Here is a 27,492-nt window from a genome sequence, read left to right as displayed (position 1 = left end):
GTGAGGAACGTTTATACTCAATGGAGTTTCAAAGGATGAGGGGGGGGATATAATTGAAACATACATAACACTGAATGGCCTGGACAGAGTAGATGTTGGGAATATATTTGCATTGGTAGAAGGCATGATCTTTTAGAATTGAGATAAGGAGAAACTTCTTCAGCCGGAGAGTGGTAAATCTATGAAATTCATTGCCACTGAAGGCTGTGGAGCCAAGCCATTGAACATAATTAAGACTAAGATAGATAGGTTCTTGAATATCAAGGGGATCAAGGGTTACAGGGAGAAGAATGGGTTGAGAAACTTATAAGCCAAGATTGAATGGCATCATTTCTGCTCCTCTATCTTATGGTCTTTGCAACAGGGTGAATTATGGCCCACCAGTGACAGACATCTTTTGGCTACCTGCACTGTGAGTCCACCTGCTATACTGGGAAGATGGCTTCAGATGTTGGCTATGATCTGTCAAGAAAGCCTGAGCTTCCTAGGGCACTGTGCTTGCTCAGAGCTGATCTTCTGCCAGTGTTGGCCTGTTTAAGCTGGATCTCAGGATCCATCGTGCTATGTTGTGAGGCACGCTGCTGAGGAGAAGCAACTACTGGTGCTAATGGTGATGACGTGGCCTCTACTCTTGTCTCTCAGTTGAGTTACATGTACTGTGTTGAAGTCTGACACAGGAAATTGCAACTGAGTGCAAGAGAAATTGCTAGACCTTCTACAAAGATCAGTAATCACCTTTCAACCTGAGTGAAGAACATAGGAGCCATTCAGCCCTTCATGCCCACTACACCATTCAATAGTATTATGGCTGATCATCCATTTCAATGTCTTTTTCCACATATACCATTATTTAATTAATATTTAGAAATCTGTCAAACGCTACTTTAAATATACTTATTGACTGAGCTTCCACTGGGCCCTCTGGGTACAGAATTCCAAATTCTCAGCCCACCAGAGAAAAGAAAATTTGATTCTAAGTCGCTTCCCCCCCCCCCCCTCCAATCCCTATTAATCACTCCTGCTAGATCAATGGGAATTTCCCAATGACTGAACTTTCCCAAGGGAAAGCTGGAAGAGGATCAGATCAGATCTGACACTGATTTCTGGCACTTTCCTAATCCAGCCAAGCTGGAACCCACCAAAGATCCTACAGGTTTGATAATGGGGTTTCTACAGTGTATTCTTAGATGACAAAAGCACCTCAGATTCTGCAATTACAAGCCTTGACTGTGAAGGAGTTTAATATACAGGGCCGTGTGGGTGCAGTATGAATACTGGGAGTACAGGCGTCAATTTTGCAGTCACCAGCCAATGAACTGACCAATATTGAAGATCTTCAGATTGTGAGGCAGTGAGAGATATAACTTTTTGTATCAAGCAGTGGCTATGCATGGGTTGATGTGTAATTATCTTATGGTTATAATATTAACTTCTATTGATGTGTGTTTTCAAGGAATGAAATAGTTTTGCATTCATCATGATGCTGGCACTCTGGAATTTAACATTGCTGCCAGTGAGCAACTATGGTTCAGATGCCCTCTTATGTTTTTGAACAATTGCTAGAGTTAGCAACAATCTTTAATGGACGTGTTCATTGACATACTTATCATTGAAGCTTGATGAAACTTTATTTCTTGGACTCTTGAGAAAGATTTCCACTGTCATTTCTGAAAACAAAACTGTTTAATTTCACTCTTCAAAGGCCCATCTTTAATTTTATGCTTATACTTTCACATTCTGGACTTGCTCTCCTGAGGAAATAATTTTTCACCATAATATTGAGTTTCTTTATCAATTGACAACATCAAGTAAATTACTGACCCCTGCCTTTTGAAACTCAAGGGAGCCCAATATGGTCTCATAATTTAACTCTAAGTCTTGATATAATTTTTGTGAATCTGCTCTTCAGCCCGCCAAATCCAGTATATATATTTTTTAAGAGGTGATGCCCAATCTTGAACGCGGTGCTTCATGCCTGGGGTTTGATTAAGATTCCAAACAGAAATGTGACTTTCATATTCCAATCCTTGAAGACAAATGATAACATTTCATTTGCCATCTTCATGACTCTCTTGTCCTTTAGAGATCTGTGTACCTGGAAACCTAATTCATATTCCTCTTCTACTGTTACCAATTCTTGCCATGAAAAAACTATTCCACTTCATCTCTCTTGGATCAAAATAGGTGGATTCCTACTTTCTCACAGTGAACATTGCTTGCCAGTTTTCCCATTTGTGTTACAGGCTTCACTTCCTTCCTAAACCCTGCCCACGGATTTAACATACTATGCCTCCTATGTTGTGATAGAGTTGTAGTATTTCCTAGCTCTGGGTCAGAAGTTCTGAGATTAGGTTTCACACCAGTACTGGTTGGCTATGGAAGGAGTACATGTAATGCAGCTGAATGGAATAACAATCAGCAAAGATTTATTCCAACACCTCCCCACTATTCCTTAAAAGGGATAAATGTGTGGGTGAAAACCATATTTAAAATACAATTATGTCTCCTAATGTTAAAAACTAGATGTACAGCTGTCTATTCCTTCAGCAAAGCCATCATTGTATGTAACAAAACACGAAGGCACCAGTACAGATCCCTAGAGAGAATGATACTTTACACATCCCAACAATCTTTGTATCCGTACTTTTGCCGGAAAGTGAGGACTGCAGATGCTGGAGATCTGAGTTGAGAGTGTGGTGCTGAAAAACCATAGCAGGTCAGACAGCATCCAAGGAGCAGGAGAATCAATGGTTTGGGCATAAGCCCTTCATCAGGAATGAGGCTTGTGGGCCGAGGGGCTGAGAGAGATAAATGGGAGAGGGGTGGGGCTGAGGGGAAGGTAGCTGAGAGTGTGATAGGTAGATGAAGGTGGGGGTAATGGTGTTAGATCAGAAGAAGGGTGGAGCAAATAGGTGGGAAGTAAGAGGGACAGGTAGGACAGGTCATGTGGGTTGTGCTGAGTTGGATGGTTGGATCTGAGATAAGATGGGGGAAGGGGAAATGAGGAAACTGGTGAAATCCACATTAATCCCGTGTGGTTGGAAGGTCCCAAGGTGGAAGATGAGGTGTTCTTCCTCCAGGTGTCCCAGCATCTGCATGTCCTTGGGGGAGTGGGAGGAGAAGTTAAAGTGTTCAGCCCAGGAGCGGTGGGATTGCTTCATGCTGGTGTCCCAGAGATGTTGTCTGAAGTCTTCTGAAAGTAGGTGTCCTGTCTCCCTAATGTAGAGGAGACTGCATGGGGAGCAATGGGTGCAGTAAATGACATGTGTGGAAGTACAGATAAATCCATGATGGATGTGGAAGGCTCCTTTGGGGCTTTGGACAGAGGTGAAGGGGGAGGTGTGGGCAAAGATTTTGTAATTCTTGCGGTGGCAGTGGAAGGTGCTGGGAGGGGAGGGTGAGTTGGTTGGGGGCATGGACCTGACAATAGAGTCGCAGAGGAAATGGTCTTTACGAAATGCTGATAGAGGTGGGGAGGGAAATATATCTCCCTACATTTGGTCTACTCACTAATCTTCAATATCATGCCCTCTAATAATTATGATTAGCTTTTGTGTAGAATCTTATCAAAAGCATTATAAAAGAGAATAAACTTATATCTATTGGCATCTCTCTATGCATCATGTTAATGATGTTATGAAGTTGTAAGGGGTACTGTTCCTTTAAGACAGTTAAAAGTTAGCAGAACTACCTGACACAGCACCAAGTGTTTTGAACAAGGTAACAATGTAACATTTGGTTGAGCAGCCAGATTAGCTGGGTTGACTGGAGACAAAAAAAACAAATTCAAATTCAGCCAATCAGTTTAAATTATGCCCCAAAATGCCAAACTTTAATCGAGGTTTGAAGTTAGTATTTTGACAATATTAACACCAATGAAACGATCCGATGCTTTGGGGTATAAGACCAGGAAAAATTGAACAGTTGGAGGAGAACTGCCAAAAGACATCAGATGTGGGCTGCTAGTAAGAACTCAATGAGAGGTACCTGTCTGGAGAAGGAGGTTGCATAGGAAAAAAAGATTGACACTGACCTGGAGAGCAAATCTACAGAGAAAGATATCAAGAGAAGGTTCGACAGCTGACTGGTTTTGAAATTTGAATTGTTCTGTAAATCTTAATCGGGGGTTTTATTGGACCAGTACTGTAGAGGGGAAGGTAAAAGATAGGTTAGAGAAAGGAGTTGTAAAGAGTTGTTAGTTAGTTATTCTCTGTTGGACTTTAAAAAATTAAAGTTGCTAACTTTTACTTTAAATAGTTACTTTTAGGATAGTTCTTGGCCACTCGAATTTTAATAGATTATAGCACGGGTTAAATCATTTCTGTGTTGCAGATTTAAATTAGTGGAGTGGGGTGGGGGAGGAGTTTTACTCTGTGTTGAAACAATGATTACCTTAAAACAATTCAATTAGTGAGACATGACCTACACTGGCTCTCCTTGATCATGTTCAAATATTTAGTAGCTCTGTCCCTGATAAAAGATTGCAGTAAGTTGCAACTGACTTCAAACAGAAAATCCTTACTTACCTAATTTTCTGTCCTTTATTAAAAATTGGGGACAGCACTTTCAACTTTCCAATCCAAAAGCACCATTCAGCATTTGGGTAAATTAAAATGAATGAATCTACAATGTGCCCAGCCATTTCTTTCAGATCTTGGTGATTTGTCTCCATTAAATCCTGCTATTTTCTCCACTACATTTGCTTTTTGCTGCATTAAAATCAATATGTGTCTCCCCTTGACTTACTGTTGTATTCTTGCATTTTCTCCTCTTCCTCAATTGTGAAAATGGTTTGAGATTCTTCTGTTAAGCTCTATGATTTCTTTATTATTTGTAATAATCCTAACTACATCTTTTTTAATGGACGTACATTCCAATTTACTACTCTTTTCTTAAATATTTTTAAGAATTACCATAATCTTTAATATGAGTTTTTGTTCATGTCTTAATGCATCTTCTGTTACTTTTCACCCCTTTTTTCATATTGCTATCCTCTGGGCCTGTTCTTTTATCTCCATACTGTCTCTTAGTTGGTCTGTTTTTTTCAAGACTTCAATAATTATTGCTCCTTTAAACCTTGCACATTTGTTGCAATATCATCATCATCAATTCACCTTGAGTCTACTGAAACAAAAATATTTGCCGGCAGTTGAAGAGAGGTCATGATAGTGGAGATAATGTTATTCCTATGACTGTTACACTGTGGAAGTCCTCACTTAGTCAGTCTTCCTATTCTCCCCAAAGTCACAAGCTTTTAAAACCAAGGTATTGGTGCTCCCTAACTCCTGTGCATTAGATTTCCTCATTTTCTCAGATACAATTCAACCTTCTTATTGTTCTTCACAATAAACCTGGCCCTTTTGCATTGTTTCTAATTTAGAACAAAAAATACAAACATTAAATATCAAGTAGATTACTTACAGTGTGGAAACAGGCCCTTTGGCCCAACAAGTCCACACCGACCCGCCAAAACACAACCCACCCCCCTACATTTATCCCTTCACCTAACACTACGGGCAATTTAGCATGGCCAATTCACCTCACCTGCACATTTTAAGACTGTGGGAGGAAATCGGAGCACCCAGAGGAAACCCACGCAGACACGGGGAGAATGTGCAAACTCCACACAGACAGTCGCCTGAGGTGGGTAATGAACCTGGGTCTCTGGCGCTGTGAGGCAGCAGTGTTAACCACTGTGCCACCGTGCTGCCTGCTTGGTAGTCACTTGGTAGGAAAGAATTTGTACAATGGTGAAAATACAGATTTGTTGTTGAAGCTTTTCATCATGCACTCATCAGAACAGATGCAAGAATGCCCAATTTCAAATAGAACAACAATTTATACTACATGAGAAAACGGTGCTGTTTGCAATGTTACTCATCATGCTTGTCAATAACACTCTGTGCCTTGTTCTCTGCAAGCTGAAAGAACATGTCAAGGCATTGCACCTACTGGAACTAAACAAAGCATTTGGGGGAAGAATAATTCTCTGGAGCATCCCCGTGGCAATGCCTCAACCAGTCAGAGTTGATTTACTGTCCAGTCAGCACCCTTTTCTCATGCAGCACAAATTGTTGCTCCCTTCGAATAGCATTCTTACTTTTATTATGATGACTGCAAAATCAGAAAATTTTACAATGTCATTAACTCGGTGAAACTCTGTTGCAGAATCTTATAGGGTCCTGACAGATTTAGACTGTGGCAAGATGTGTGACAGAATCACATGAGACATCCAATGAGACCTATCTTCATGTCTGGAGCATCTCGCTCCACATTTGTGCATTTGCTGACCTACGAAGCATGTTTCTCACCTGGCAACAGTGAGTTGCCAATTAAGATGGATGTTTGCGAAATGCTTTGTTAATTGCACAATATGCCTCAGTAATTTTTAGCTTCCTTTCTGACTAAACACATTAAACTCAACATTGAGAGTTCTTGATTTGGGAGTCTGAGCAGGTACCTGGTGTTTGCAGCTCACCACTTGTTCCAAAGGACCTCTGGCACCATTATCTCAGGGTACCTTCTATGGGCACTAACCACATGCACCTCATGTCTGTAGCCATTGGCATCCGACATATGTCAACCTCTAGGTATCCTCATGGCACATCTCTGATCCATGTACAAGATGCTTTTGCACTTCAGTGCTGCAGCAAATGACACTGCATACTCAGGAACATGCACCCAGCTCCAGGCTGCATTAATGGGCTCTTTGTTCATTCTTATTGTGCTCACAATACCCTGCGTTCAATTGCTTTGTGCCACCTCATCCAGCAAGACCTCCAGGTCCCTGCCCATAAAGCAGGACACTAATTTCCTCCTACCTGCTGTATCCAGGACAAATGTCAGGAACCACACTTGACCAAAAGAAATGTGAGATTCAGCCCTTGAGTAATAAATTAATGAAACTTTTGGCTGTGAAATTACATTCGAGTATGCAGTCATTTGATTTTATATTGACATCTTTTGAGAATAATTGATCCTTCTGTTACTTTTTACCTTGATAGGAAAATGCTATAAATGGTGACCATGTTTGGCTGGAGACAAATGTCTCTGGAGATTACTGCTACCTTGGAGAAGAGAACTGTTTAGTAAAGATAACGGTGAGTCACCTCAAGAGAAAAAGAATTGAACTAGAATTGTTAATGAGCTCAAGAAAACCAGATAGTGTACTTAAATAAATAAATAAGATGAAGCAGCATTTCTGAGAAGCATTTTTCGATAAACCACCCCTTACAAAACAATTGTTAATAAATAAGATGGAGCATCTCATACTAAAACTCAATCAAGAAACTAGTTTAAATCTAAATGACTAAATCTGTGTGTGATCCCTATTGAAAATTGTTCAGTAGATCATAGTGGATTGGTGAGACTTATTTTATATGAGCTAGAGAGGGAATTGCATGGTGAAAATCATCAAATAAACCAGAGGATGACTGAAGTTGAGGTAATTAACCAGAAACTAAACAGACTAGCCATATAAATACTGCAGCGAGTAATTCGCCTTCTGCCTCCTCAAAGCCTCTACCATTGACAAGGTACAAGACAGGAATGTGATGGAATACTCAACATTTTCTTGAATGAGTGCAACTCCAGCAACACTTGAAAGGTTTGACACCCTCCAGCCTGTTTGACTGGCACCACATTCATCACCCTCAATATTCACTCCCTTCACCACTGACACAGTGTGTGCTATCTATAAGATAACTCTTCAAGGCTCCTCCAACCTTGTCATTAAATCCACCACCTGCAAGTTCCTCTCCAAGCCATTTACCATTCTGACTTGAATTATGTCACTTTATCTTCACTTTAGCCTAAATCTTTAAAACTCCTTCCCTTACAGCATTATAGTTTACCCATACCCCAAGAACTGCAGCAGTTCAAGAAGGCAGTTCAACACTATCTCCTCATAGGCAGTTAAAAGATGGACAATAAATACAGGCCTAGTCGGTGACACATAAATGAGTAAAAACAAATCAGAACGCTCCCTGGAGAAGATTACTGTACCTTTTGTGATTTTGGATAGATGTTTCAATTTTTGTTTTTACTTTTTTTAATTTTACCTATTTTCATTACAGAAATCAGCTCCAAGGAGAAAGTGTGCTGCTTGCAAAATAATTGTGCACACAGTTTGTGTAGAACAGCTGGAAAAGGTAAGACACAACCTGATCTCTGGCATGAACAGGGCGTCAAGAGCAGAGACAGTTTTTGGAATATAGAGTCATAATTATAGAGATGTACAGCACAGAAACGGACCCTTCAGTCCAACTCGTCCATGCTGACCAGATATCCCAACCACGACACGGTGGCACAGTGGTTGTGGGCGGCACGCTGGCAGAGTGGTTAGCACTGTTGCCTCACGGCGCCAGAGACCCAGGTTCAATTCCCACCTCAGGCAACTGACTGTGTGGAGTTTGCACATTCTCCCCGTATCTGCGTGGGTTTCCTCCGGGTGCTCCGGTTTCCTCCCACAGTCCAAAAATGTGCAGGTTAGGTGAATTGGCCATGCTAAATTGCCCGTAGTGTTAGGTGAAGAGGTAAATGTAGGGGAATGGGTCTGGGTGGATTGCGCTTTGGCGGGTCGGTGTAGACTTGTTGGGCCGAAGGGCCTGTTTCCACGCTGTAAGTAATCTAAAAATCTAGTTGCACTCGGCTCATATCCATCCAAACCCTTCCTATTCAGATATCCATCTAGATGCCTTTTAAGTGTTGCAATTGTATGAGCCTCCACCACTTCCTCTGGCAGCTCATTCCATACATGTACCACCCTCTGTGTGAAAAAGCTGCCCCTTAGGTTTCTTTTATATCTTTCCCCTCTCACTGTAAACCTATGCCCTCTAGTTCTGGATTTCCCCCATCCCAGGGAAAAGACTTTCTGTTTTTTCCTATCCCCGCCCCTCATGATTTTATAAACCTCTATAAGGTGACCCCTCAGCCTCCGACGCTCCAGGGAAAACAGCCCCAGCCTATTCAGTATCTCCCTATAGCTCAAGTCCTCTAACCCTGGTAACATCCTTGTAAATCTTCTCTAAACCCTTTCAAGTTTCACAACATCTTTCTGATTGGAAGGAGACCAGAATTGCATGCAATATTCCAAAAGTGGCCTAACCGATATCCTATACAGCTGCAACATGACCTCCCAACTCCTGTACTCAACACTGACCAATAAAGGAAAGCATACCAAATGCCTTCTTCGCTATCCTATCTACCTGCGACTCTACTTTCAAGGAGCTATGAACCTGCATTAATAGGTCACTTTGTTCAGCAACATTCCCTAGGACCTTACCATTAAGTGTATAAGTCCTGCTAAGATTTGCTTTCCTAAAATGCAGCGCCTCACATTTATCTAAATTAAACTCCATCTGCTACTCCTCAGCCCATTGGCCCATCTGATCAAGATCCCATTGTAATCTGAGGTAACCTTCTTCGCTGTCCACTACACCTCCAATTTTAGTGCTGCAGTTTGCTATCTGTTGCATTTTGTGCAATCTAACATCAGAAAAAGGTAAAGTTCTTACTTTCTTAATGCTGCTAAGTGCTTGATAGGGAGGCAGAAATTCCTAATTGTATATGGAGGGAGTCACAATCATCTGAATTCCTGGTCTCCATGGTTACCAAGCCATACAGGTTTGTTGTCAGGCACAGCATTTAGCAGATTATATACTCCATTTCACTTTGAATTTAAGAGACTGTTTAAAACATAATCATGCCATAGAACCTCACCTTCGTACCAGTGGACATTAGGTTGAAAAACATGCTATCTTTTTGGATGAGGTGTTAAAACTCTGCGTGAGTATAAACAATCCCAGGATACAATTAATCAAAGGTGAGGGGAGCTTTTCTGTGTCCGGGTTTATGCTTATCCTTTAGTTTGCCAGGTTGTCTTTCTACTGGAGTATGGATACACCCTCAGGTGGTACAGCAGTTTGAATGAGACTTTAAATTGGGGGCCCATCTGTTCTCTCAGGCAGATCCTACAATAGTATTCAAAGACAAACAACAGAGGTCTCCAAATATTCAGACCTATATTCCCCTTTCAACTAGAAACAACAAGATTGTCTTGTTGCTCAATATTGCTGAGCATAACATCACCATAATGCTCAACTAATACGATGGCACTTCAGAATAATTCAGTCTCAGAAAAGCACTTTTGACCATTGCTGCAAAAAATGAAGACATATACACATTGGGTTTATCTGTAATGATTAACCTGAGGGTGTTGAATAGTACATTAAGCAATGTGTTAGGTGACCTTTGGAATATTGCATGCAATTCTGGTCTCCTTCCTATAGGAAGGATCTTGTTAGGGTTGGAGGATTTGAGCTATAGGGAGAGGCTGAATAGGCTGGGGCTGTTTTACCTGGAGCGTCAAAGGCGTAGGGATGACCTTATAGAGGTTTATAAAATTATGAGGGGCATGGATAGGATAAATAGACAAAGTCTTTTCCCTCAAGTGGAGGGAGTCCAGAACTAGAGGGCATAGGTTTAGGGTGAGAGGAGAAAGGTATAAAAGGGACCTAAGGGGCAACTTTTTCACGCAGAGGCTGGTGCGTGTATGGAAGGAGCTACCAGAGGAAGTGGTGGAGGCTGGTACAATTGTAGTATTGAAAAGGCATCTGGATGGGTATATGAATAGGAAGGGTTTAGAGGGATATGGGCTAAGTGCTGGCAAATGGGACTAGATTAGGTTAGGATATCTGGTCGGCATGGACGAGTTGGACCGAAGAGTCTGTTAGCGTGCTGTAGTTCTCTATGATTCAATGCAAATCTCCAATGTACCTGAAATTTCATGAATACAGCTTTCAAAGTCGTGTTGTGCTTCCCATAAACACTGGGACTAAGTTGGCAATATATCAGCCTGGTTCTTATGGACACAGACTCTTGATAAACATCCTTTCTAGCCAGCGATTATCAACTTGCTGACATTCATATGTGGATAATTGGGACAGAAATAGATAAACCTTGGACCAAATGCACATAAACTTACAGGTTTTTCTCATACCTTTCATGCAGTAATTCCTCCATTTTTTGTAGGATATAGTTAGAGTGACAGACCCAAAGGAAACATAACCTTATGTTGGAAATTCTTGCTGATTTTGTTTTTATTTAGATCAGTTTCCATTGCAAGCCAACCTACCGGGAGGGAGGTAGCCGTTCTCTCAGAGAAGTAAGTCACTGGCACCTTACAAATCACTGCTCTTACTCATAGATGCTAAGGTATTTGTTAGACAAGTGGAACAAAATTACCTTTGGAATTATCATTGGAATAGCAGTATATAAATAAACATCAATAAATAGAAATAGCTGTTCTATTGACAGTGGTTTTGAGTGAACACATTGTTTACCCTGGTGCTGAATAGTACTAAAAGTTCTAGATTTGATGCACAATGCTTTGAACTGCTGTAGTCTGGTTTGATACCCATTTCCCATCACAACTGCATGACTGCTCCTGGTGTGCGTATTTGCGCATCACCAGGAGAGGACTGGGTTTGGTTGGGCTGCTCCCTTCAGTTGAATAGCTACTGTGGAATGATGGGGCATAGTATTCTAAAAATTATAGCTTACTTTCAGTTTTCAGGAAGGTCATTTGAAAAGAACAATGGTAAATAAATGCCTGGTTGAATTTTGTATTGGTGCAAAGCAGCATGGGGAGGATGAGTTCATCAAGGCACTCACTGTCTATTCCAAACACTTCAAGGGACTGGAGCTGATACCCTGATGTTCCTTGAGCTGTGACGCCCAAGGTATGAGACATGCTGTGTTGGGGGGCCTGTTCTAAAGTGTGCCAAGTTCAATGGCACTACCACCATTGGATATCCTAGGGATTGCTATTGGTAAGACACTGAACTGGACCAGTAAATAAACACAGCAGTTACAAGAGCAGGTCAGAGGCTGGGAATGTTTTGTCAATTAGCCCTCCTCCAGTTTCCCCAAAATCTGTACACCACCTATGAGCCACAAGTCAGGAGTGTGATGGAGCAAGCCCCACGTGCCGGGTGAGTACAGCTCCAACAATACTGAAGAAGCTTGACACCATCCAGGACAAAACAACCCACTTCCTTGGCACCACAACCACCAGCTTCCATTAGGGATGGGCAACAAATGAATCTTGGGTTAAGTCAGACTAAGAAGGCAACTCAATCTTGAGCTGTAAAAAGTGATTATTTAAAATAACATATGATCTCTTCAGCAGAATTTTGTGAGACATCACTGGGTTCACAGACGGCGTCAGGAAGGAAAATGCAAGCAATGCGGGAAGGTATGAAACTATCCACCTGCGCCATTGTTCCATTCTGCCCATTCCATTCTGTGATATCCCCAAATTAGCTTTGCATCTACAATGACTGTAGATTTGCCATTTGTTGTTCCAATACTCGCCCCACTCATCATAACCACTCATTCTCCTCTTGGTGATGTGATTCTTCATCCAAATCCCAATACTGCAAATTCCTATGTGTAATGTCCTATTCCTCTTCCTAATCAAAAACAAAGTAAAGCTTCAAATTATTAGTATGAAGTGTATCATTTGCTATTCCAAATGAATTATTGTTGACGTTTCTCCAATATTGCGTTCACAGAGTACAGAAAAGTAGGCATTGATAATGTCACTAGACTAGTAAACCAGAACCCCAGGAAAATATTCAAATCTGGTGTCAATTTCCTCCACGGCAGATGGTAAAACATGAGTTCAATAGAAGATATTTTTCAAATAAGCTATCATTATGGCGACTATGTAACCACAACCATAGAGTCATACAACATAGAAACCGACCCTTTGTTTCAACTCATCCATGCCAACCAAGTTTCTCAAAACTAAACTGGTCCCACTTGCCTGTATTTGACTCATATTCCCCTAACCCTTTCCTATCTGTCCGAATGTCTTTTAATGTTGTCACTGTACTTGCATCAGGGGGAAAATGAGGACTGCAGATGCTGCAGATCAGAGCTGAAAATGTGTTGCTGGAAAAGCGCAGCAGGTCAGGGAGCATCCAAGGAGCAGGAGAATCGACGTTTCAGGCATGAGCCCTTCTTCAGGAATGAGGAAAGTGTGTCCAGCAGGCTAAGATAAAAGGTAGGGAGGAGGGACTTGGGGGGCGGGCGTTGGAAATGCGATAGGTGGAAGGAGGTCAAGGTGAGGGTGATAGGCCAGAGTAGGGGTGGGAGCGGAGAGGTCAGGAAGATTGCAGGTTAGGAAGGCGGTGCTGAGTTCGAGGATTTGACTGAGACAAGGTGGATGAAAGATCAGTCCTCAGCAGAGGCCTCACCTTCATTCCCCTACGCTCTTGGATTAACGAGTTCAACACGCGGCGAAACATCGAACAATTCTTCCGCCGCCTTCGTATCCATGCCTACTTCTTCAACCAGGATTCTCGCCCACCCTCTGACAATCCCTTCTCCCGCCTCCAGCACACCCCATCCACCTGGCCCCCCCTGCTGGCCTCTTACCTGCCAACTGCCGCCACGACATTAACCACCTCAACCTCTCCACCCCTCTCACCCACTCCAACCTCTCACCCTCGGAACGTGCAGCCCTCCACTCCCTCCGTTCCAACCCCAACCTCACTATCAAACCAACAGACAAGGGAGGCGCGGTAGTAGTTTGGCGCACTGACCTTTACACCGCTGAGGCTAAACGCCAGCTCGCGGACACCTCCTCCTACTGCCCCCTTGACCATGACCCCACCTCCCACCACCAAACCATCATCTCTCAGACCATCCATAACCTCATCACCTCAGGGGATCTCCCATTCACCACCTCCAACCTCACAGTCCCACAACCTCGCACCGTCCGTTTCTACCTCCTGCCCAAAATCCACAAACCTGACTGCCCCGGCCAACCCATTGTCTCAGCCTGCTCCTGCCCTACCGAACTCATCTCTGCATACCTCGACACGGTCCTGTCCCCCTTAGTCCAAGAACTCCCCACCTACGTTCGGGACAACACCCATGCCCTCCACCTCCGCCATGATTTTCGCTTCCCCGGCCCCCAACGGCTTATCTTCACCATGGACATCCAGTCCCTGTATACCCCCATCCCCCATCACAAAGGACTCAAAGCCCTCCGCTTCTTCCTTTTCCATCGTACGAACCAGTACCCTTCCACTGACACCCTCCTTCGACTGACTGAACTGGTCCTGACCCTGAACAACTTCTCTTTCCAATCCTCACACTTCCTCCAAATGAAAAGAGTAGCCATGGGCACCCGCATGGGCCCCAGCTATGCCTGCCTCTTTGTAGGATATGTGGAACAGTCCATCTTCCACAGCTACACTGACACCACCTTTTCCTCTGCTACACCGATGACTGTATCGGCGCTGCCTCGTGCTCCCACAGGGAGGTTGAACAGTTCATCCACTTTACCAACACCTTCCACCCTGACCTCAAATTCACCTGGACCGTCTCAGACTCCTCCTTTCCCTTCCTAGACCTCTCCATTTCTATCTCAGGCGACCGAATCAACACGGACATTTACTATAAACCGACCAACTCCCACAGCTACCTAGACTACACCTCCTCCCACCCTGCCCCCTGTAAAAACGCCATCCCATATTCCTAATTCCTTCGTCTCCGCCACATCTGTTCCCAGGAGGACCAGTTCCAATACCATACAACCCAGATGGCCTCCTTCTTCAAAGACCGCAATTTCCCCCCAGAGGTGATCGACGATGCTCTCCACCGCATCTCCTCCACTTCCCGTTCCTCCGCCCTTGAGCCCCGCCCCTCCAATCGCCTCACCTACCACACCACCAACCTCCATATACATCGTATCATCTGTCGTCATTTCCGCCACCTCCAAACGAACCCCACCACCAGGAATATATTTCCCTCCCCTCCCATATCAGCATTCCGAAAAGACCACTCCCGCTGTGACTCCCTCGTCAGGTCCACACCCCCCACCAACCCAACCTCCACTCCCGGCACCTTCCCCTGCAACTGCAAGAAATGCAAAACTTGTGCCCACACCACCCCCCTTACTTCCCTCCAAGGCCTCAAGGGATCCTTCCATATCCGCCACAAATTCACCTGCACCTCCACACACATCATTTACTGCATCTGTTGCACCCGATGTGGCCTCGTCTATATTGGGGAGACAGGCCGCCTACTTGCGGAACGTTTCAGAGAACACCTCTGGGACACCCGGACCAACCAACCCAACCACCCCGTGGCTCAACACTTCAACACCCCCTCCCACTCCACCAAGGACATGCAGGTCCTTGGACTCCTCCATCGCCAGACCATCTCCAACACGACGGTTGGAGGAAGAGCGCCTCATCTTCTGCCTAGGAACCCTCCAACCACAAGGGATGAAATCAGATTTCTCCAGTTTCCTCATTTCCCCTCCCCCCACCTTGTCTCAGTCAAATCCTTCGAACTCAGCACCGCCTTCCTAACCTGCAATCTTCTTCCTGACCTCTCCGCCCCCACCCCCACTCCGGCCTATCACCCTCACTTTGACCTCCTTCCACCTATCGCATTTCCAACACCCGTCTCCCAAGTCCCTCCTCCCTACCTTTTATCTTAGCCTGCTGGACACACTTTCCTCATTCCTGAAGAAGGGCTCATGCCTGAAACGTCAATTCTCCTACTCCTTGGATGCTGCCTGACCTGCTGCGCTTTTCCAGCAACACATTTTCAGCACTGTACCTGCATCTACCACTTCCTCTGGCAGTTCATTCCACGTAAGAACCACTCCCTGTGTGAAAAGGATGCCTCTCAGCTTCCTTTTAAATCTTTCTCTTCTCACCTTAAAAATAATCTCCTGAGTTTTGAACTCATCCACCCTAGGGAAAAGACCTTTGCTTTCATCTTAGCTATGCCCCTCATTGTTTTAATAACTTCTATAAAAGTCAACCCTCAACTTTCTGTATTCCAATGAGAAAAGTCCCAGTCTATCCTTATAACTCAAACCCTCCAGTTCCAGCAACATTCTGGTAAATCTTTTCTGCATGCTCTCCAAATTAATAATATCCTTCCTATAGCAAGGCAACCCACACTGTACACAGTACTCCAAAAGTGGTCTCACCAATTTCTTGTACAACCTCGACATAACATCCTAACAGCTATACTCAATTGTAGGAGCAATGAAGGCAAGCCTGCTAAATGCCTTCTTAACCACCCTCTCTACCTGCAACTCAACTTTCAAAGAACAATGGTTATGACATGGGGTAAATCCCTTTGCTAATTTAAACCCGACACACAGGGAAGCTTACCTCATGTCATAATCTGTTAAATTTTGAGAGGCAAAGAACTTTCCCAGATTTCACTATTTAAAGTAAAAATTAACAATTTTATTCTTTAAGTCCAACAGAGAACATTAAAACCATAACTATTTACAACTCCTTTCTCTTAAAACTTTTACCTCCCACTCTACAATACTGGTCTGATAAATTCCCTCTTAAACTTACGGCAATTCAACTTCAAACCCAGTTGTCGTCTTCAGATGTCAAATGTCTGCTGTAGATTTCTCTAGGTCAGTTTCTGTCTTCTGCTGCACAAATTTCTTATGGACAGGTACCTTTCAGTGAGCTATTCTGCTGGCAGTCTTTACTTCTGGGTGCTCTTTGCTGTTTTCGCCCTAACTGTTCAAAATGTCCAATTTCATACCCCAAAACATCGGATCATTTCATTGGTTTGATGTCATCCCAAACAGTGAAATTCAAATTCGATTGGATTTTGGTATCTGGGGCATAATTTAAACTGTTTGGCCTAATTTGATTTTTTTTTCCCATGGCAACACAATCCCAGCTATTTGTTTCAACCAAGTGTTACATTTTAAATTGTTCAGCACACTCTGTGCTTTCAGTCAGTCCTTACCAGCTTCCTCTCTCTCTTAGACATACAGTACACGTACACCTTCATAACACTATATACTTGAACTCCTAGGTCTCTCTGTTCAACAACACTACCCCTGGCTCAACCATTAACTGTACAAGTCATGCTCTTGCTTGTTTTCCAACATGTAATACTTTGCATTTATCCAAATTAAACTTTATCTGCCACTCCTCAGCCTATTGGCCCCAATTAATCAAGATCTCTTTGCAATCTTAACCTTCTTCACTGTCGACTATACCACCAATTTTCATGTCATCTGCAAATTTATTATCCATGCCTCCTGAATTCTCATCCAAATCGTTTATATAAATGACAAACAAAAGTAGACCCAGCACTGATCCCTGTGGAACATTGCTGGTGCAGGCCTCCAGTTTGAAGAACAATCCTGCACCACCACTCTCTCTCTCCTACCGTCAAGCCAATCTTGTATTTAATTGCCAAGTTCTCCCTGACTCCCATGTTATGTAACTTAAATAATTAGTCTATCATGTGGAACCTTGTCAAAGACTTTACTAAAATCCGTGTAGACAACATCTACTACTCTGCCCACATCAATCTTTTTGGTTATGTCCACAAAAAACTCAATCAAGTTTGTGAAACATGCCTTTTCACGCATAAAGCCATGCTGACTATCCCAAATCCGTCCTTTCCTCTCCAAATGCACGTAAATCCTATCTTTCAGAATCCCTTCCAAGAACTTACCCATCACTGATGTCAGTCTCACAGGTCTGTAGCTCCCAGTCTTCTTCTTACAGCATTTCTTAAATAAAGGTACAACATTAGTCACCCTCCAGTCTTCTGGCATCTTGCCCACGGCTGTAGATGATACAAATCTCTCTGCTAGGGGCCTCACAATTTCTTCCCTAACTTCCTAGGTCAATGTCCTGGGATACACTTGATCAGGTCCCAGCGATTAATCCAACTTTTTGTTCTTTAAAAGCTCCAGAATTTCCTCTTTTGTAATATGGACTGTTTACAAGACATCAATATCAATTTCCCAACGTTCCCTAGCCTCCATTTCTTTCTGCACAGTAAAAATTGTTGCGAAATATACATTCAGTGTCTCTCCCATTTCCAATGGTTCCACACACAAATGACCTCATTGATCTTTAAGGAGCCCTGTTCTCTCCCTTGTTGCTCTTTTGCTCTTAATCTACTTGTAAAATCTCTTTGGATTATCCTTAACCTTATCTGCCAAAGCTATCCCATATTCCCCTTTTGCCTTCTTGATTTTCCCATTTAAGAATGCTCCCAAACCTCAAATACTTTTCAAGAGTTTCACTTGATCCCAGTTGTCTATACCTAATAAAAGATTCCTCCTTATTCTTTATTCAATATCTCTATTCATTCACTGTTACTTTCTCTTACCATCCTGACCCTTCATTTTAACAGGAACATAATGCCAATTGTTGTAAACACATATCTGGTTCATTAATGTGCTTTGAGGAAAGAAATCTTCTGTCCTTACCAGGCCCAGTCCACAGGTGACTTCAGAATCATAGCAATGTAGTTGACTCTTAACTTCCCTCAAGGCAATTAGAGATAGCCAATAAATGCTAACCTAGCCCATGTTCCATGAGTGTATCATATTCTGGTACTTTGATACATAATTGTGCTGTAGCTGCTTCTGAGTGGTATTCTTTATCAGAGAAAATCCTCCTTATAATCTTATTTCATCTGGTGTCTAAAGCCATTGATGTTTTCAGTGTTGAAACAATTACTACATGGGAATGCCAGTGTGGAGAATAATATTAGGGAGTGTCACAGGCTCTCCAAAGGATCAAAGAGTGGAGTGAATGATGTAGCTTTTAAGGGATAACTCTTGGATCTCCCTTAGTTTCCAAGTCTCAGGAACAGCTCCAGCCCATTTGGAAATTTGGATGTGTGCTGGGCTGGCAGGGTTACTCACACCCTCTGAACAGTTAGCAGTTCACCAATGGCATGCCAATGAAATCTGAACAAGAAGATGATTTGGGCCACAGACAGCTCATGTGAGAGACCCAATACATCCAGCAGAGTGGTTAGCTGAAATGAACCCTTCAACGTGAAGGTGCTCCAAATGTGTTTTCAGATTTCTTTGGGAGGATGTGACCAACACCTCTTTTAGTAGCTCTACTGTTTCTAATTGTCTGTAAATTGCAATCTTTTTTATTTTGCAGGGTTTCCAACAAAAGTTTTCATTCCACACTAAGGAAATCATCGCCATCAGCTGCTCCTGGTGCAAGCAGGCAGTAAGTAGCTGTCGCAGTTTAACATTCCAAGTTTGGAGAACTTACATTTTTCCACAATACTTTAAAATGTATTTAATTCAAGTTTTTGTGAAAATGTCTGGAGTGGTTTCTTTAAAAGAATTTATTGAAAGTTCACTGTGGACATTGGAGATTTATTTAACAAGTTTTCTGGAAACCACATGACTAGAGATAATTTCTGGATTTGCTGTAAATCCCTGTTTTGATCAATGACCAGTGTGAAGAGGTTCTTACCTTATTTGGCTCAGTTGGAAGAAAACTTGCTAAGAACAAGCTGCCCAGCTGATCTCTTTCACTTCTGACAAGAAAACCTTCTTGCTGAGTTCAGGGTGAAACCAATTTGTTCTTTGAGAGAGTGATTGAAGAAACAACTCAACGTCATAGTTGCTGAGCAAGCTGAGTCTGCAAGACTTCGGCGATAATCATGGCTGTTTAGTGACATGGCCACACTAGCCAGAAAATCACAGCAACAAACTGCCAAGAAATCTGGTTCTTTCTCCATTTTCTGAAGAGTGTGTTTTGCAGATTTTAAAGGGATAACCATTTATACTTCTATATTTGTGTGTGTGCACACGCATCCAATTGTTGCAGATTTTGTTTTGACAATAAAGCAATAACAGTCTTTATTAAGAAACCTGGTTGATATATTTTGTTATTTGAAAGAATCATCTTGGTAACTGGAAAAAATATTTCACTCCTCCAGCCTCAGTTGTAAGGTAAAACTGATTCCCAATGCAGTCAAAATTGGAACCGGGATACTAATAATTGGAAAATGATGAAAAAAATTCAGGTTTCTTACTCATTACTATTATTATCAAAATAACTTTGGCAATTGCGTGGGGATATTTCTCTTTGAACGATTTGCGAAGAATTACCATGATTAAGCTAATTGAATTGACTGGGAAGTTAGATGAGCGTTAAAAGTAGAGGCTAGAAAGATAAGCACAACTGATGTAATTGCACATTTGTAATTAGGAGAACAGAAACACAAATCAGATGATGAGTTAATTGAGTTAACGAGATTTCAATAGCAATTTTTAAATTTTAATTTGATTTGATTTATCATTGTCGCATATCCTGAGATACAGTGAAAAGTATTGTTTTGCATGCTATCCAGACAAATCATACCTTACATATGTACATCAGGGTAATAGAACAGTATGCAGTGTTACAGCTACAGAGAAGGTGCAGAGAAAGGTCAACTCTCATATGAGGTCTGTTCATTAGTCGGATAACAGCAAATGAAGTCGCTTGAGCAGGAGGAGAAATGGAAATTAAAATAATTGAACTTGAAGAAGAAACATTCAAAGCACAAAAAGAGTGAGCACTTGAGGGAGGATAAAGAAAAAGAATTTAGCAGTTAGAGCTAGAATTTAAAGTGTAGAAAATGGTCAGGGAGAGAGAATACCAACTTAAAGGAAGACAAATCTGACTCCAGGGAACATTCTCACAGGCAGGTCAGAATCTAATCCAAGATCCAGAGTGGAACAGTTAAAATTTTTAAATTACCTTCCCAAGATTTGATGAAATGGACGCAGAGGCATTTTTCATTTCATTTGAAAAGATAACTAAGCAGTTGGGGCCATTAAAAGAAAATCTGACATTGTTCATGTAAAGCAGGCTATTTGAAAGAGCTCATCATGTTATGCCTTGCTTTCTGAGGATACTTCCGTGGATCGAGGTGTGAAAACAGCTTATTCTTGGTGCATAGGAGTTGGTCTCCGAGGCTGACAGGCAGAAATTTCAGAATATCCAGTAGAAGCCTGGAAAAATAGAATTTGAGGTGAAGCAAAAAAACTTTGACTGTTGAACACAGGTCTTAAAAAGGTGGAAACCACGTTTGTGAACTTTAGGAAATAATTGTCTGAGGAGAATTTGAAAATTCATTTCATCCAATAGTAAAAAAAAATCACCAGGAATTCAGAAGATTGCAATGGGAAAACCAGTAGCTGAGATGGCTGGTGATTATGCACTGGCCCTCAAGTCCATCATGTTCCTTCAGCCACCTCAACCCAAAAAGATGCACGAGAACTTCAGGACTTCTAATATCAGTGGTAGGGAATCAACTGGAGCAAGTAGAGAAGAAGAAAATTAATCTCCATTCAGGCAGATAAGGTTTGATCAGGCATAGCCTAACAAATGTGGTGGAATTTTTCCCAGAGGTCATTAAGTATTTGAATGATGGCAAGGCAGTTATAGAATCATGGAGTCACACAGCACAGAAACAATCCAACTCGTCCATGCTGACCAAGTTTCCCAACAAAGTTACTCCATTTGTCTGCATTTGGCTCATACACCTTTAAACCTTTCCTATTCATGTATGTATCCAAATGTCTTTTAAATTGTTGTAACTGTACCTGCATCTACCACTACTTCTGGCAGTTCATTCCACTTTCCAGCTTAAAAATATGCTCCCCTAGTTTTGAACTCTCCCACCCTAACCCATGAATTATGTAACTGGCTGCTGTTGTTTATTATTTGCTAACCATCCTGTTCAGAGATGTTATTACACACATCTAAAACAGGTGTACTTTAACCCAGACCTCCTGGCCTAGTGGAAAGGACACTACCACTGTACCGCAAGAGGGCCATATTGATGAAGTTTATAGTTTGAGTGGATTTTAGCAAGCCCCTTAACAAGGTCTCATGGGAAACTGAAAAAGAAGGTAAAATCTCACATAATCCAGGGTGTGGCGATGCTGATGTTGGACTGAGGTGGACAAAGTCAGAAGTCATAACATACCAGTTTATAGGCCAACTGGTTATTAGAAATCACAAGCATTCTGAGCACTGCTCCTTCATGAGGTGAAGCAGTGGGAAGAGGTACAGGCACAGAATTTATATGCACAGAGATAATGGCAAAATAATCCCAGGTAATTAAGAGTGTCAAAATATAAATACAAATAGTGTGAGTGGATTGGCAACAGGCTGAATAGCAAGTGAAGGGATGACCTGTGTGTTATGGACCACACCAGACCCCCTCAAAATATTTTGACAAGGTAGCCTAGACCCTAACATTTCCTTATTTAAAGTAGATGTGAAGTTCATGTTCCAGATGTGATGCAACTGGTGAAACTACCTGAAGTTAAGCAGAACACAATTTATTTAAATACTGTAGTTAAAATACAAACAAAAGGAAGAGGAATTTAGAATAACTTAATTATTAGAAAACTTATCCGAATAGTAGATACAATACTCATTACTAATTAACTGTTCTAATATAGTAACATCCCATAAACACATCCCTTGACAATAAGGTAAATTCAGACACAGATTCTTAAATGCAATTCCCCAATCCAGGAGGAAACAATATTAAGAGAGATTTCAAAGAATGTAGCAGCTAGGAATCATTTACTGAAGCTTCCAACTCTCCTGGGATCCGAAAGCTACCAACTGCTACAGATAAAAACTACTAGAAAGCCTGGGCTGAGAGAACTGGCCACACTGGATGTAGGTTTGCTCGCTGAGCTGGAAGGTTCATTTTCAACGTTTGTCACCATACTAGATAACATCTTCAGTGAGCCTCTGGATGAGGTGGTGTAGCCCGCTTTCTATTTATATGTTGTGGTTATGTTCGCCGAGCTGGGAATTTGTATTGCAGACGTCTCGTCCCCTGTCTAGGTGACATCCTCAGTGCTTGGGAGCCTCCTGTGAAGCACTTCTGTGATCTTTCCTCCGGCATTTGTAGTGGTTTGAATCTGCCGCTTCCGGTTGTCAATTCCAGCTGTCTGTTGCAGTGGCCGGTATATTGGGTCCAGGATGATGTGCTTATTGATTGAATCTGTGGATGAGTGCCATGCCTCTAGGAATTACCTGGCTGTTCTCTGTTTGGCTTTTCCTATAATAATAGTAGTGTTGTCCCAGTCAAATTCAAAACCAATGTAGTGTACAAAATCCCATGCAAGGACTGCACAAAACACTACATAGGACAAACAGGAAGACAGCTAACGATCTGCATCCATGAACACCAACTAGCCACGAAATGACATGACCAGCTATCCTTAGTAGCCATACATGCAGATGACAAGCAACATGAATTCGACTGGGACAACACTACTATTATAGGACAAGCCAAACAGAGAACAGCCAGATAATTCCTAGAGGCATGGCACTCATCCACAGATTCAATCAATAAGCACATCGACCTGGACCCAATATACTGGCCACTGCAACAGACAGCTGGAAATGACAACCGGAAGCGGTAGATTCAAACCACTACAAATGCCGGAGGAAAGATCACAGAAGCGCTTCACAGGAGGCTCCTTAGCACTGAGGATGTCACCTAGACAGGGGATGAAACGTCTGCAACACAAATTCCCAGTTCGGTGAACAGAACCACAACAACGAGCACCTGAGCTACAAATCTTCTCACAAACTTTCTATTTATATGTTTGCGTTTCCTTGGGTTGGTGACGTCATTTCCAGTGGTGATATCATTTCCTGTTCTTTGTCTCAAGGAGTGGTAAATGGGATCCAAGGCAATGTGTTTGTTGATAGAGTTCCAGTTGGAATGCCATGCTTCTAGGAATTCTCATACATGCCTGTTTGGCTTGGTCTAAGATGGATGTGTTGCCCCAGTCAAAGTGAGGTCCTTCCTTATCTGTACATAAGGATACTAGTGAGAGTGGGACATGTCTTTTTGTGGCTAGTAAATAACATTAGTTTTGCTTGCTGTCTGTGTAGGGTCTTTCAAGTTCATTAGCTGCTGTTTTACTGTATTGGTGGGTTTGTGGGCTACCATGACGCCAAGGGGTCTCACCATAAGAAATGACATCACCACTGGAAATGACATCACCAACTGAAGGAAACCCAAACATATAAATAGAATGCGGGCTACATGACCGCTTTGTCCGGAGGCTCACTGAAGATGTTACCTAGCATGGTGTCGAAATGTCTGAAAACCAACCTTAGAGCTCAGCGAGCAAACCTACATCCAGGATCTTAATCTGAGCTACAAATCTTCTCAAAACCCGTTAAAACTGCCACTTCCCTTTCATTATTATAACTGTTCTTAAAAAAACCTAAAGGCCTTCTAAATTGTTGACTTAGGCTGTCACTAATAGCCAGTTCAGCATCTCTGACTTTGCAACCTCCCTTTAAAAATCCTAGGACAAAATAACCTTTTTAAAGTGATAGCATCGTAACATAGCCGATTAATAATTACACAAAGTCAAAAATAGGATGGTACTAAAAACAAACCAAATGGCTGGAAAAACATGAGAAGTATAAAGAGGCACACGAGAGTCTAAACAAAGTAGCAAGTAATCTAAAACTGTACAAACTAATTAACGTAGAGAGATAATCACAAGCTATCGAGATGATGGTGTCAAAAGAGAACAGTAAGGAAGATTTTATACGGAACAGTATGGTGAGGTTACATGTGTCGCAAAATGAAGCCAAGATCTCAGTTACGGCCATCCTCATGGGTACTGGCTATCAGTTTCTGCTCAGCAATTTTGCGTTGCTGTATATCTTGAAGGCCGCCTTGGAGGACACTTACCTGAAAATCAGAAATTGAATGTCCTTTACTGCTGAAGTGTTCCCCAACTGACGATAATCTGGCACATCTTGCAGAGGTTACTGTAGCAAGGTTGTGTGCTGGGTAGTTTGCTGCAAATAATGGTCTGTTTGAGATTAGGCAGCTATTTAAGGCGAGAAGTCGAGGCATTGGGATGACCTTGGTGTGACGTTTGTTGTTGTTCAGTTGTTGGTAGACCTCTTTGTGGGACAGTCATAGAGATTTACAATACAGAAACAGACCTTGGGTCCAACTCGTCCGTGCTGACCAGATATCCTAATCTAATCTAGTCCAATTTGCCAGTAGTTGGCCCATAACCCTCTATTCATACACCCATCCAGATGTTTTTAAATGTTGTAATTGTACCAGCTTCCACCACTTCGTCTGGCAGCTCATTCCATACACACACCACCCTCTGCATGAAACAGTTGCGCCCTCAGTCACTTCTTAAAGTTTCCTCTCTCACCTTAAATCTATGCCCTCCCATTTTGAACTCCCCCCATCTCTGGGAAAAGATCTTGTCTATTTGCCCTATCCAGGCCCCTCATGATTTAAAAAACCTCAATTAGGTCACCCCTCAGCCTCTGACACTCTGAGGAAAATATCCTAGCCTATTCAGCCTGTCCCTCAACCCTGGCAATGTCCTTGTAAATTTTTTCTGAACCCTTTCAAGTTTCACAACACCCTGCCGATAGCAATGAGGCCAGAACTGAACACAGTATATTAATAGTGGCCAAACTAATGTCCTTTACAGCCGCAACATGACCTCCCAATTCCTATACTCAAATGCACTGGCCAATAAAGGAAAGCATACCAAATGCTTTCTTCACTGTCTATTGACCTGCAACTTCACTTTCAAGGAACTGTAAAACTACATTCCAAGGTCTCTTTGTTCAGCAACATTTCCCAAGCTCCTATTGTTAAACATAGAACATAGAACAGTACAGGCTCTTCAGCCCTCAATATTGTGCCCACCTTTTATCCTATTCTAAGATCAAACTAACCTACATAACCTTCATTTCACTATCATCCATGTGCCTATCCAATAGTCGCTTAAATGTCCCTAATGTATCTGACTCCACTACCACTGCTGGCAATGCTTTCCACACACCCACCACACTGTGTAAAGAACCTAAGTCTGACTTCTCCCTCAAACCTTATACCAATCACCTTAAAATTTAGCCTTCTCATGATGGCCATTTCCACCCTGGGAAAATGCCCTGGTTATCCACTCAATCTATGCCTGCCATCATCTTGTACATCTCTATCAAGCCACTTTTCATTCTTTTTTGCTCAAATGAGAAAAGCCCTAGCTCCCTCAACCTTTCTTCACAAGACATGCCCTCTAGTCCAAGCAGCATTCTGGTAAGAATTTCCTCTGCACCCTCTCTAAAGCTTCCACATCCTTCTTATAATGAAGCAACCAGAACTGAACACAATATTCCAAGTGTGGTCTAACCAGGGCTTTATAAAGCTGCAGCATAACTTTGCGACTATTAAACTCAATCCCCCTGTTAATGAAAGACAACACACCATATGCCTTCTTAACAACCCTATCAACTTGGGTGGTAACTTGGGGGATCTATGGACATGGACCCCAAGATCCCTCTGTTCTTCCACACTGCCAAGAATCCTGCCTTCAACCCTGTAATCCGCATTAAAATTCTAACCTCCAAAATGAATCACTTCACACTTTTCCAGGTTGAACTCCATCAGCCACTTCTCAGCCCAGCTCTACATCCTGTCAATGTCCCGTTCCAAACTACAACAGTCCTTCACACTATCCACAACTCCACCAACCTTAATGTCATTGGCAAACTTACTAACCCATCTCCTCTCCAAGGACTTGCACTTCCTCATCCAAGTCATTTATAAAAACCACAAAGAGCAGAGGTCCTAGAACAGATCCCTGTGGAACAACACTGGTCACCGAGCTCCAAGCTGAATACTTTCCATCTACTACCACCCTCTGTCTTCTATGGGCCAGCCAATTCTGTATCCAGAGAGCCACATTTCCCTGTATCCCATGTCTCCTTACTTCCTGAATGAACCTACCATGGGGAACCTTATCAAACAACTTGCTGAAATCCTTATACATCACATCCACAGCTCTACCTTCGTCAAACTGTTTTGTCACATCCTCAAGGAATTCAGTAAATTTTGTGAGGCATGACCTACCCTCACAAAGCCATGCAGGCTATCTCTAATCAAGCTATGCTTTTCCAAATAATCTTTAATCCTGTCTCTCAGAACCCTCACCAATAATTTGCCCATCACCAACGTAAGACTAACTGGTCTGTAATTCCCAGGGTTATCCCTATTTTGAAAAAGGGAATAACGTTTGCCATCCTCCAATCATCTGGTACTACTCTAGTGGACTGTGAGGATGCAAAGATCATAGCCAAAGGCACAGCAATCTCTTCCCTCACCTCCTATAGTAACCTTGGGTATATTCTATCTGGGAGAAAATGAGGACTGCAGATACCGGAGTACCAGAGTTGAAAAATGTGGTGCTGGAAAAATACAGCAGGCCAGGCAACATCCGAGGAGCAGGAGAATCGACGTTTCGGGCATAAGCCCTGAAGAAGGGCTTATGCCCGAAACGTCGATTCTCTATATCCTATCTGGCCCAAATGACCTATCTATCCTCATGTTTTTCAAAATTTACAGCACATCCTCCTTCTTAATATCAACCTGTTTGAGCATGTCAGCTTGTTTCATGCTGTCATCGCAAGCGATAAGGTCCCGCTCACTAGCGAATACTGAAGCATGTTTTCATTAACAGCCTCCCCTACCTCCCCTGACTCTTGGCACAAGTTCCCTCCACTATGCCTGATTGGCCCTACCCTCACTCTGGCCATCCTCTTGTTCCTCACATAAGTGTAGAATGCTTTG

At 42.4% G+C, this 27,492-nt stretch overlaps 1 protein-coding gene across 7 annotated transcripts in view; it reads left to right on the top strand.

Annotated features, from left to right (window-relative positions):
- dgki (diacylglycerol kinase, iota) overlaps nucleotides 1-27,492 on the top strand; it is a 235,012-nt gene that overhangs the window by 63,620 nt on the left and 143,900 nt on the right. For 5 of the 7 annotated variants that reach the window (XM_072552476.1, XM_072552473.1, XM_072552475.1 and 2 more), the window contains exons 3-7: nucleotides 7,005-7,100; nucleotides 8,076-8,150; nucleotides 11,108-11,164; nucleotides 12,188-12,256; nucleotides 18,990-19,061. In XM_072552476.1, the coding sequence (XP_072408577.1) occupies nucleotides 7,005-7,100; nucleotides 8,076-8,150; nucleotides 11,108-11,164; nucleotides 12,188-12,256; nucleotides 18,990-19,061 (369 nt within the window). The remainder of the gene's footprint in view (nucleotides 1-7,004; nucleotides 7,101-8,075; nucleotides 8,151-11,107; nucleotides 11,165-12,187; nucleotides 12,257-18,989; nucleotides 19,062-27,492) is intronic. The other 2 variants (XM_072552477.1, XM_072552472.1) reach the window with 1 other exon arrangement.

Source organism: Chiloscyllium punctatum, chromosome 32 (assembly GCF_047496795.1).
Source record: "Chiloscyllium punctatum isolate Juve2018m chromosome 32, sChiPun1.3, whole genome shotgun sequence".
Lineage (NCBI taxonomy): Eukaryota > Metazoa > Chordata > Chondrichthyes > Orectolobiformes > Hemiscylliidae > Chiloscyllium > Chiloscyllium punctatum.
Note: the sequence above shows the minus strand (reverse complement) of the source record. Positions and strands in the feature narration are given on the sequence as shown.